Source organism: Castor canadensis, chromosome 4 (genome assembly GCF_047511655.1).
Source record: "Castor canadensis chromosome 4, mCasCan1.hap1v2, whole genome shotgun sequence".
Taxonomy (NCBI): Eukaryota; Metazoa; Chordata; class Mammalia; order Rodentia; family Castoridae; genus Castor; species Castor canadensis.
In genome coordinates, this window is record NC_133389.1 from 151,904,529 (window position 1) to 151,917,249 (window position 12,721).

Below are 12,721 nucleotides of genomic sequence, written 5' to 3' on the forward strand. Positions count from 1 at the left end.
AAGAAGACAGTCAATAAATGGAGTTCAGACAATTGTTAGCCATGTGGAAAAAGTGAATATATAACATGAATCCAGTGGATTAAGGTTAAATGAAAAAAGAAAACATACAACAGAAGGAAAAAAAGTGAATTCTGTGTAACTGTTTGGCTGGAAAGTCTTGTTTCTATGCATACCACTCAAGTCAGAACCCATAAAGAAAGATGGCAAGTATCTGTGGTGCCCTGTCTCTCCAAACATGTTCCGGAGAGCCCCACTTCTAAGACACCTTAATAGATGCTTCATGAAAATAGTTATGGTCAAATCAGTATGGGCAACACTTGAACAAAATCAGATTCTATCCTCTATTATATACTTTCAGCTTTTCAAGAATGTCATTGTACAGTGTGGCTATCTAAGATTAATTAAGAAGATGAAGAAAGTATAAAGCATGTCTAAGCATATTTAACCAAAAAACCTTTCTTTAATGGGGGGTAGGGAGTGAAGTAGAATTTTTATAGAACCATGTTTTAAGTAAAACACTTTGAGAAATACTGAACATCATAAAAATTTAGAGTTCATGGTTTCAAAGACATGAGAAGGCAAATGAAAGCAACTGGTGAAAAGTATTTGCAAAATATTCCAATAAAAAGGTGGGAAAATAGGCAAAGCACAAAAAAATAGAAAAGAGCAATAGTACACTTATGAAAAGTTAGTTCTATAAGTAAAGAAACTGAAATTAAAATGTGGTAATTATTTTTACCCATAAAACAGGCCAAAAAGTGAAGATAAAAACAAAAATCAAACCCACAATGATGAGGGTTTGGCAAAGCAACATGAGAGCCAAATGAAAGAGCTTCCAAAGGACGAAACTGTCAAAATTTGAGAAATAAGTAGAATTAAATTATAACCCAAAGAATATTAAAATATCTATGGGTCCATACTGACATAAATAAATAGTTCAATAAATTAATAAATAGGAGAAAATAAATAAATCTTTCATGCAGAAAAACTCCAAATGGTTTATGTAGAGAATCTACCCACGAGGGGATGATTCTTCACTCAATCCTTAAGTGCAGGCAACGCATAGTGACATTGGTCCTGAAAAACAGAAGAGAAACCTGACAAGTGCTACCTTAGAAAGGGGGCTAAGGTCAACACTAAAAGTCATAAGCCAAGATGTGATGAAGGTGACTCTTCACCTTCCCCATCCTAGTCTTGTTTTTTGCAGTACTGGGGTTTGAACTCAGGGCCTCATTCTTGCTAGGCAGGTGCTCTACCACTTAAGCTATGCTCCCAGCCCTTTATCATAGTCATTCTAGTAACAGTCAAAAACTAGGAATAAATTATAAGCATGTGGAACTGGATAAACACATTGCAGAATAGTTGTAGGATGAAATATTAAATCATTATAAAATACCACATTTTACAAGAGTGAATGATAAGAGAAAATGTTAAAGAGAGAAAGAACATACTATAAATCCTACTATATTAAAACAACATGCTTGCCAGGCACCAGTGGCTCACGCCTATAGTCCTAGCTACTCGGGAGGCAGTGATCAGGAATATCATGGTTCAAAGCTAGCCAAGGCTTTTTTTTTTGAGACCCTATCTTGAAAAATTCCATTACAAAAAAGGGGTGGTGGAGTGGCTCAAGGTGAAGGCCCTGAGTTCAAACCCCAGTACTACAAAAAGGATGCCCCTGACACCCAGTTGTAAGCAGACACAGGAGTATAAGTGTTCAAGCTGGGAGACTGTTAGGGGGCCACTAGAAGAAGTCAGGTGAAAAATAAGGTTGTCTTAAATAGTGCACAAACAGGGACAAAAAGTGATGTACATCAAAATGTTCCAAGGGAGATGTTTTCTCTGTCTTTTCTGTGCTTCTTCAAATTTTCTATAAAGAACACACATACTTTAGTAAAGAGAAAAATATTTTGAAATATATATAAGACACATGTATGTATTATATATATATATATATATATATATATATATATATATATATATGTATACAATGTATATTGAACCTTTTGTTTTAAGAAAACTGTGAATCCATATAGTGGAACACATTTCTTAGGAAAACTCTTTTTGTTAAGCCATCTTTAGTATAAATTGTTATTTTGAGCCATCTCAATAAGTGTGTGCTATACCTCCTACCTTTTTTCTAGGATCAATGGACAATTAGTGGCTTTAAAAGTCATCAGCATGAATGCAGAGGAAGGAGTCCCATTCACAGCTATCAGGGAAGGTAAGACCAAGAGAATGGATCCAACAGATGTTTTGATTCCTTGATTTGGTTAAAAAAAATTCGTCCAGTCTGTTCAGTATCTGGTTTCTGGTATTTCTAGAAGTAACATTATTTTTACTATTTTATTTTATCTTATCTATTTTATTTCATTTATTGAGCTGGGTCTTGCCATATAGCCCAAGCTGGCCTTGAACTCATGATCTTCCTGCCTTACCCTTCCAAGTGCTAGGATTACAGGCACTTGCCACCATGGCTGGCAGATTTTATTCTTTTTTTTTTTAATTTATTTAATTTTTTTGGTGGGACTGGGGTTTGAACTCTTTTTGCAAAGCAGTTGTTCTACCACTTGAGCCACACCTCCAGCCCCCACAAATTTATTCTTGATACCAGTTTTCCAAGAGTATTACTCTATTATTTATTCTTAAAGACATCAAAATTATGTATCACTTGTTCAAAAGTATGAACTCAATGAGTATTTACAAAATACTTTCCAACATTTGGCTTCATACTGGGTGCTAAAACTATATCTATACAACCCAAAAAAATTCATATTAAAGGGAGAAAATTATAAATATTATGCTAATTATTAGTGGGGAATTTGCCTGGATATAGCATGGAGGGTTTTTTTGTTTTGGTTTGGTTTGGTTTGGATTGGCTTGGTTCTTTTGAGACAGGTCTCACTGTGTAGCCCAGGCTGACCAGGAACTCACAATCCTCCTGCCTCAGTTTCCCGAGTGCTGGGATTACAGGATGTACCACCACACCTGGCAGCATGTTTTTCTGATAGTACTCATAAAACTCTTCAGGAAAGCATGGGCTTTTCACGTTGTGCCTTTTTTTGTTTGTTACTGGGACAGTATAGCCAAGTAGGTTTGGATGGATTTGGGTTTGCCTTGTAGGTCTATCAATTACTAATGGTGTGATGTGAGCTAGATCACTTATTTAAGTCCATATTTCATAAAGGGGATAAAATAGCACATATTTCATGGAGTTATAAGAAATAAATGAGAATATGTATACAAGGCACTTACCAGAATCTGTTTTCAGATTTTAACAAATGTCAATTCTTATTACATTCTTGTTTATTTCCCTTAGTGATATCTTACTGACTATAGAGAGAACCAATAATTTATATTATAAAATTGAAAATGGAACATAGTGAAATCATTAAAAATGCAATTTGTCAACTTTTTTCATGAGCTACTTGAAATGATGACGAGATTACTATCCATTTCAGCAAAACAAACAAACCAAAAAACCTTCCCACAGAAATTACATTCCCTGGCCTACTTTCTTCCCCTTTAACCTTTTAATCTCCCCACTTTCCTGAGTTCATACTATAAACAAAGCATATTGCTAAGTGTTGTGAAGAATAAGAAGAGAAAGCCCCTATCTTTCTTTTGTTGTTTTCAGTGTTAACAGGGCAATAAGGAATAAGTGTAGAAAAGGCATTGCAAACTAAGAAGGGACTGAGATCCAGTATGGCTAATGGAGTTAGATTTTAAACTGAGCTTGGAAGGATGGGTTCTGTAAAGAAACATGGAAAAAGCAATTCAGAAAATGAGTTTATAACTGAATTTGATGCCATTTTCAAAAGTCAGTGCCCCTGGGGAATATATCATTTTAAACTAAAGTAGAAGGGCCAAATGACTATCAGTTTAGCTGGGGACTCATTCTGGTAGGATCAGGTGCATTCTGGGGGAACACATGGTTTTAAGTGTTCAATATAATGGAAACTGCATTTACTGATGTGCTTATGATTTACTGATGGCCCCAGGAAAGGATGATCACATTTGGACAGAGATGTGTAGGTAGATTCTTTAGGACTGCTGAACACAGTAGAAATGCCCAGGTCACCCACCTAAAAGGAGGGTATCTGGGCTCAGCTCGCCTCATTTCCTAGGTGGTGAATATGCCAATTGCTTAAGGCTGGCTTTGCTCAGCTTTTTCCCATAGCCAAGTGTTTCAGGCCCACATTTGATGGTAACAGTGAAATCTTTTTGCAGATTTGGCTAACATATGGTTCTCAGCATGCATCAGAAAGTCTGGCTCTGTATTGTTCTGCATGCTAAATGTTTCTGTCATTGCATATTTACCAAGGAGCTGCCTCTCCAGCACAGGTGTTTACAATTAGCATTTAACTGTGGACTTTCTTGGTTTGTTTTATGGACTTCCCTTACTGAAAGCTTTGCTTGTATAATATTAAAAACCACAAAAGGATTTTTGACACATGGGAGGTTGTTAGGCTTCCAGTTTCCAACAATGAATGTTTCTTTTTCCATCAGTGTAAAAGCTTGGAGCCTTGTTAGAGAGGCCCTCTCTGCTCTAGAAGATGGGAGGCCTCATTGCGAACTTTGGCACCGTCCCATTTTTCCTGCAAGAACTCTAAGGATGTGAGATCAGGGATACAGGAGGTTAAATTAGAAGGGCTGGAAGCAAAATAAGAACAGCTGGAGTTCATTAGTTAAAATCCAGGGTCACTAGCTAAAAAGGCAACTGAAAGCCACGTGCAGAAAAACCGATCGAGTAATGCAGCCTTCTTCAGAAAGCCTTGAAGCAGGAATTACTTTTCCTGAGCAGTTTGGCTGTTTTGATGGCTTGGCAGCCTGAGATTTAGTGAGTAGGATCTTGTTTCATGTACTGCCTCTCAATAGGTAGATTACATGTAGTTGTTGATGAGTGTAGTCATTTGGAGTACTAACTGTTTTCATTTGATCTTAATATATAATATGATGAAATTAGCAAAAATATGAGCAGCAGTAAGGGAGATGCAGTATTGGGGTTTGAACTTAGGGCCTCATGCTTGCTAAGCAGGTCCTCTACCACTCAAGCCACATCTCAATATGTTAATATCTTAATACATGTGCTAAGTCCTTTTTATACCTCTTTCAATTCTCTTAACAACTGTTAGAGATAGATATTTGTATTCTACTATATAGGAATCTTTTAAACCAACTCTCTCTGGTTTAAATATCCGTAATTTTGTATGCATTCATGCTACAAATATTTACTGAATATCTATCATAACCAGGTACTCTTCTAACTGCTGGATACACAGCAGTGCACAAAGCTGGCATATTTCCTTCTCCCTCATTCTTTTGCTAATTAAAAGGATCAGAGGCCTTCATGGCAACCCAGAAAATCTTTCACAATTGGCTCAGAATTATATTTCAAATGTTTATTTTTATAGCTAGAAGAAAATACTTTCATGTGAATATGTTATTTTTTATGGTTTTATATAAGAATGTTTCTTAGTTTTTATTATCCTCTATATCAATATCTTAATGTGCCTTATTTTAAATATCTATCTAAAAACAGTCAACTTTTGGATTAAATGAAGGATCTTTAGCCAAGTATTTTCTTAGGATGCAGTCATAATAACTAACCTTTTTTTGAGACTCAGGCATATGACATACCCTCTCTTACTATCTTTTTTTAATCCCATACTCTGACTCTCAGGAATAAAATGTGTTATTTTTGTTGTAGAAATGAAGGAATCTGAGACTCAGAGAGGTTAGGTACTTTGAGGCCATAGAGCTAGAAATCAAAGCTCTATTTAAAAATTTAAAAAAAAAATTTTTTTTTGGTGGGGCTGGGGTTTGAACTCAGGGCTTCAGGCTTGCAAAGCAGGCACTCTATTGCTTGAGCCACACCTCCAGTCTGTAATCAAAGTTTTTAAGTATTAGAATCTGTATCACTTCTATTAAAATTCTTTCTACTTTAGTATATAATTTGTACGTGCTTAATTTAAGCTTTTCCGTTTTAGCAAGAGTAAAAATAGAAATCTGTTTTTATGATGCATTCTGGATAAACATTAAGAAAAATGCAGAAGACACATTTTAAAGAAAATAATATATAATATTGTATGTTCAGCAATTCTATCATTGATTCTATCCCACCAGTAGCTGCAGTATTTAAATTAGGAATAATTTCAGCTGAGAATCTTCTAAGATCATTCACTAGTAGAAAACATTGCAAAGCAATTGTTTCCAATCCATATATGAGAAAATTGAGCTAAAAATAGACTAAGGAAACTTGCTTAGGTCATTAGAGACCAAGGAAGAATCTGATTAGAATCTGAGTCACCTGTTACCACAAATAGACTAAGGCAGTCCTGGATGACAAGAAGTCTGCCATTGAATGCAATCAAGTCACATCAAGGACAGAATATTCCCTTGAATCTCTATAAAAACAATGTCAGGATGATCACACACCATGGGGATTACAATTCCAAAAATTATCGTAACCACTTACTCAGCATTTGTCTTAGTATTTATTGAATATTTATCTAGATTATATCTTTCCTTGGGATGCATAACCTGACTCATTGACTTGACTTATGGCTCCCAAGTTAGAGAAAACATAGCATCAGGAACTGTAAACTCTTTTTTGCTCAGTGGATAATGGGGTTGGGGTGGGCTGCATTATTGACTCCTGCAGAAGCTCATTACAAGTGGGCGGTTTTCATTGATTCACAAGCTTTTTTTTTTTTTTTTTTGGTGGGACTTAGAGCATTGCACTTGCAAAGCAGATGCTCTACTGCTTGAGACAGTCCATCTTGCTCTACACCATTTATTTTGGAGATGGGGGTCTCTTAAACTGTTTGGGCTGGCCTCAAACTGTGATCTTCCCCATCTCAGCCTCCCAAGTAGGTAGGATTACAGGTGTGAGCCACCGTCACCTGGCTTCACAAGCATTTTTTAAGCACCACATGCTAGGCCTGTGCTAGTACTAGAAATGCAAAGAGAGGGACAGGTTCGAGAGAACTTTGATTACCAGGCAGCCACTACGTACAGATATGCCCGAGGACTTGAGAGACAGCCCTGTTCTTCCTTGTCGTCATCATCTTTTACAGTTTCTCCTGAACTAAAGGAGAACAAGGTAGAGAAACATCAAGACGCCATGAGCCATTGCAGTAGTAAACCATCAACTTTCCTAAAACTTCACTCAACCACAAATCCCACTGAAATGAAGAAAATCAAGAAATTAAATATTCTTATATCCTGTGAGATGAAAAATTTTCCCTAAATTATTAAATACCTCACATATGATATTATTACATCTAAAGTATTAGAGAACTGATGAACTGAATAAAGACCAGTCATGGATCATTTTTCCTGATCTTTTGGATTATGTTGTTTTCTTCATGTTTCGTCTGACTTTCTGGTGTTTTTATGATCGTAACAAGTTAATGTATTTGAAATTTTTACAACAATGCCTGGTATTTCTTAAGTACTCAGTGAGTATTTGCTCTGATCATCATTACTATAAAATTTTTTTAGAAGCAGGGTTTAGATCAGTGGCAGAGCAGGTGCTTTGCATGTGCAAGACCATGGGATGAATGCCCCCCCAATTTACCTTTGCATCTTTTCTTTGAAGAAAACAAAAATAAGTATACTTGACATATGTGAATTATGAAAACAATAATTTTACCATAATCAGAATGCTAATTTCAGGATCTCTTTCCTCTTCTCAGTTGACTTTTGCATCCCTAACCTGTTTAGTCTACAAAACAAACACCATATCCTACTGTAAAGATTATGAGATGTCCTGGAAATTAAAAGAAAGACTTTTCCATCCTGGATTTAAGAGCCACACATATGAGGCTAAGGGTATTTTAGAGCCCCTGGTGGATGGACCAAACCATCACCAATACTGCCATGATATATAAGGGCTTTAAAAATCATCCCTTTCATGAGAATTCCCTATTAATTACTTAGTAAAATTCAGTTTCCATACAGCTATTTTAGTAGTCCTGGAGCAATAGAAAAGCAGTAATAAACGTGGTCATAAAACAGAACATTTATAATCTAATTGAAGGAAGTGACTAAAAGAAACAAGGAATACAAATATCTTCAACAGAAGCACCATCTGCCAACCAACCCTCAGTATATAAATGAAACAACATAAGTAGTCACCATAAATTCAACAGTAAGTATTTATTGAGTGTTCATAATATATCAGACACTGTTCTAGGCATTGAGGATAGAGCAATAAGCAAAAAAGACAAAAGTGTTCACTCTTAGTGCAATTTTTATTCTTAGGGGAAGGCAGACAATAAGCACATATATATATATATATATATACGTATACATATATATATACATACATATATATATATATATATATGTATGTATTTTATGTCAGGTGGTGATATGTACTATGGGAAAGAATAAAAGCAGGGTCTATAGAGGCCCACTGGGGAGGGATGGGGGTGGAGGGCTGCTGTTTCATTGGGAGTAGACAAGGAAACTAGACCTTATAGGTAGCATTTGAGCAGTCCTGAAGGAAGTGAGGGAGAGGCAGGCAAAGAGCCCAGAAAAGCGGGTTACAGGCAGAGCAATGGCAAATATAAGACTGCAGAGAGAAATTGAGTTTGCGAGTGTCCAAGGAACTGCCAGGAGGCCAATATGGCTAGAGCCCAGAGAGCAAGGGTGGGAATAGGAGATGTCAGGTAATGATGGGGCACAGCTTAATGGGGCAGGGCCTGAGAAGGTTGGATTTTGCTGAGTGAGATGAGAGGTCACTGCAGGATTTTTGGAACCAGGAGGGACCTACCCTGACCTTGACTGGAGAAGGAGGCAGTGGCTGGTGTTGTGTGGAGAAGAGACTGCAGGAAGGAAGGAAGAAGAGGGGAGACTAGCTGGGGACATGTGCAGCAATTCAGTCCAAGATAGGACTGTGGCTTGGCCCAGCATGGTGGCTAAGGATATGGGCAGAAGTGAGGGTTCTAGACATGCTTTGAAGGTATTGCTAAGAGATAAGCAGGTGGATTGGGTGAGGAGTTGACATTTCCTACAGTGCTGAGCCTGCATAAAATGGATGAATGCTTAAACCTATTTCTGTGAACTGAGGACTGGACTAATAATATAAGTGTAAGCGAACAATGGAGAAGTGGCAAAATGGGCACTTTTCCTACAAAACTGAAATTATCAAGAGAAATATAAGAAGTAAAGATTTATACAAACTGTTGTTAGCAGTAAACCTCATCCAAGTAGATAATGTTCCTTAAGTTTTTTAGCAAATGATATTCCAGAGGCATCATGGTTAATAAAACATGTTATGATATTTTAAATAAACATAAGGAGTTTTTAGTAATATATTTAAGTAAGACTAAAATTGTATTTAAAATATCTTAATATTCTTACCAATTTGTCTTGCCATATTCTTTTAAAACGTGTGTGTGTGTGTGTGTGGTGCTGGGAATCAAGTCAAGGCCTTGAACATGATAGGCAAGTACTCTACTCTCAAGCTATGTCCCCCAGCCCCCAAAATCTAACTTTGATATATGCTTTGTAGTATGAGCATGTGTGTGGGGGTGGGTGAGGGATAACAGGTAAACAGAGAAAGAGAAATCAAGAAGTAATTTATATATAAAAATACACATAAAATATAAACATTCTCAACTCGTGGTCAGAAGTCATTATTGTACCTATGGAAAGTGTTGAAAACTCCCAGAGAAACATACTGTAAACAAGACTTTAAGACGGGGAGTGGGGGCTTAATGGTTCAGGTAAAAGGAGGAGCAAGAAGTTGATGTGAGGATAGTAATTCAAATTTACATCTGTTACGTGATTTCCCTTTACTGAAGGTTCTATGAATGGTGTCCGATTCCATCCTCACATTGGCATTATGAAGTAAAGTCAGGAAAGATGGTATTGCTTTGCAAAAGGAATGAATTGGGACCTGGATTGAAAAATTCTCTAGAGTTTTCTCAGATAGAAAGTGACAGGGCCAGGATTCATGTTTAGGGCTCCTGACTCCACAGACAGTTCTTTCGTAAGACACTCAATAAATAGGCTTAATAAATTATATGCTTACTCTTGGCTGATCGTGGCACAAGGTTGGAATTCTACACTGAGATAGAGTTGGTGCAAGAGATCCACAAAATATAGAAATGAAGGCATAGTCTACAGAACACTGATTTGACTGATTTGAGTTTGGTTTTTTTTTTTTTTTGGCAGTACTGGGGTTTGAACTCAAGGGTTCAAGCCTGCTAGGCAAGTGCTCTAGCACTTAAGCCATGCTGCTAGCCATTTGTGTGTGTGTGTGTGTGTGTGTGTGTGTGTGTGTGTGTGTGTTGGGTGTTTTTGAGATGGGGGTCTTGTGAACTATTTGCCTGAGGCTGGCCTTGAACCTCCATCCTCTTGATCTTTGCCTCCTGAGTAGCTAGGATTACAGGCATGAGCCACCAGTGCCTGGCCTGATTTGAGTTTTTATACTTAGCTTTTCCTTTCTTTTAAGTCTTAAAGATACCCTTCATGCTGTCCTTATCATTCCTTTTTTTGGTTTCCTTATGAAACCAGGAGTCTTTCTACCTGTGGACCCCCTAAGGACAGTCTTTCAAACCTTTTCCCACTCCTATCCTTTGGTGACTTTTCTACTTTTAAGGACTGTATTTAGGACCTGCCAGTGCTGGCAAAGCTCTTACCTAGCCTGCATGAGGTGAGGCCCTGGGCTTGGTCTCCAGCACTGTGAAACAAATAAACAAACAAATGGCTGCCTTTAACCTAATAATAACTTGTTATTGATAGGCAAGAGACAGTGTCAGCACTTTCGCTCTCTGGGATCCCTCAGGTTTGGCCTTCTCCTCTTTTCAGCTTTGCATTTTCTGCTGCCTGTGGAGGTCTGCAACATTCCTGTAAGAACCTCTCCATTCTCAATTAGGTTTCTACAGTTTTTTACCCCACGCTTTTATCCCTACCTCCAACCAATCACATCCACCAGCTCTGTTGACCCCTGGTGGGACTTTGCCTTTGGTTTGGTTTTGTTATTTTGCAGCCTGGCCACGTGTTGCAGAGTACTGCTCTAGAAGGCAGAACACTGTTTCCTGCACCTCTGATGGCCTTTTTGTCTCCAGGGCCCCCTCTCCTATAGCTACGAAGCTAGGATGGTGAGATTCTCAGGAGAGGACATTCACAAATGCTCTGGTGCTTTGATTAAATTGATTAGATAAATTGAACCTTTTTTTTTTTTTTGCTACCACTCTAGCCTGTAAGAACAATAAGTTGTATAAATTCAATGATTCACTATTTTTTAAATAATGAAGTTCCTTTGCCATTATTAAACATTCTTTCCAGAGAGATTTATTTTAGCTGTAAAACACCAGAATGGTTGATTTGAAATGTTTAAAAATGAAGTACTACTTAATAGCTTTAAAGAGTCACTTTCATTATCAGTGATTGATTTAACATTTCATTTAATCTTTCCAGCTTCTCTCCTGAAGGGTTTGAAGCACGCCAACATTGTCCTCCTGCATGACATAGTTCACACCAAAGAGACATTGACATTTGTTTTTGAATACATGGTGAGTTCTCAGGCATTTTACAAACCTGGTGCTTGTATGATAATCCCTTAGTATCTTATGGCATGATAAAACTTTCATTAGCAGAAGGTATCATTGAAATTTTCATCATTGTGATTAGTATAGCCTTACTCTTCTTATATCCACCTCTGGTCCACCTTATTTTATTTACTTTTTTATTTTTTCATGGGACTGGGTTTTGACCTCAGGGCTTTGCACTTGCAAAGCAGGCACTGGTAAATCATGTACTTTACCACTTCAGCCTCACCTCTAGTCCATTTTGCTCTGGTTATTTTGGAGATGGGGATCTTTCAAGCTATTTGCCTGGGCTGGCCTCAAAACATGATCCTCCTGATCTCATCCTCCCAAGTAGCTAGGATTACAGGTGCGAGCCATCACACCTGGCTTTACCCACTATTTTGTGTGTGTGTGTGGGGGGGTGCTGGAGTTTGAACTCAGGGCCTACAACCTTGAGCCACTCCATCAGCCCTTTTTTTGTGATGGATTTTTTCGAGATAGGGTCTCAAGAACTATTTGCCTGGGCTGGCTTTGAACCTCCTGATGCCTGCCTCCTGAGTAGCTAGGATTATAATCGTGAGCCATTGGCACCCAGCATTACCCACTATTTTTCTGGCAATTTCCCCATTGCCATCAATAATAATCTAGAATTTTTTTTTTTTTTTTTGGATTGAACTCAGGGCCTCATGCTTGCTAGGCAGGCATTCTACCACTTGAGCCACTCTGCCAGATCAGTAAACTAGGATTTTGAATTTGCTTCCTACACAAAATGTTTGTACTTTTTAAAGCCTATTTTTAGCCAAATCTAAGCAGAATCCCAATTTTGTTTTCATTGACAATGAAGATATGTCACAAGATATTTAAAAATTGTGTGCAAGCTTACTAAAGAATAACTCATTTTATATTTTTAAAAGGAAAAAAGATTCAATTAGGCAGAAAGAGATCATAAGGTATGTGCACTTGATTTGCCTCCAAGGACACTTGGAGAGTAAACACTTCCTGTGTTGTATTCCGTGCCAGTTGTTAAAATGAGCCTCTCTATTTGTGCCAAGCAACAGGCTTCCTTCTATTAGCAGCCAGTAAGAAAGACACTCTGTATTTGACCTTGACAGTGGGGGCTCAGAAAGCCTGGTGATGCTCTTTTACACCTTAGTCTAAAAAAGCCTCAGCCGTGT

At 37.6% G+C, this 12,721-nt stretch overlaps 1 protein-coding gene across 2 annotated transcripts in view; it reads left to right on the top strand.

Moving 5' to 3' along the window:
• Nucleotides 1-12,721, top strand: part of Cdk15 (cyclin dependent kinase 15) — a 103,115-nt gene that overhangs the window by 6,326 nt on the left and 84,068 nt on the right. For both annotated transcript variants that reach the window (XM_020159725.2, XM_074071427.1), the window contains 2 exons: nt 2,145-2,224; nt 11,437-11,531. In XM_020159725.2, the coding sequence (XP_020015314.2) occupies nt 2,145-2,224; nt 11,437-11,531 (175 nt within the window). The remainder of the gene's footprint in view (nt 1-2,144; nt 2,225-11,436; nt 11,532-12,721) is intronic.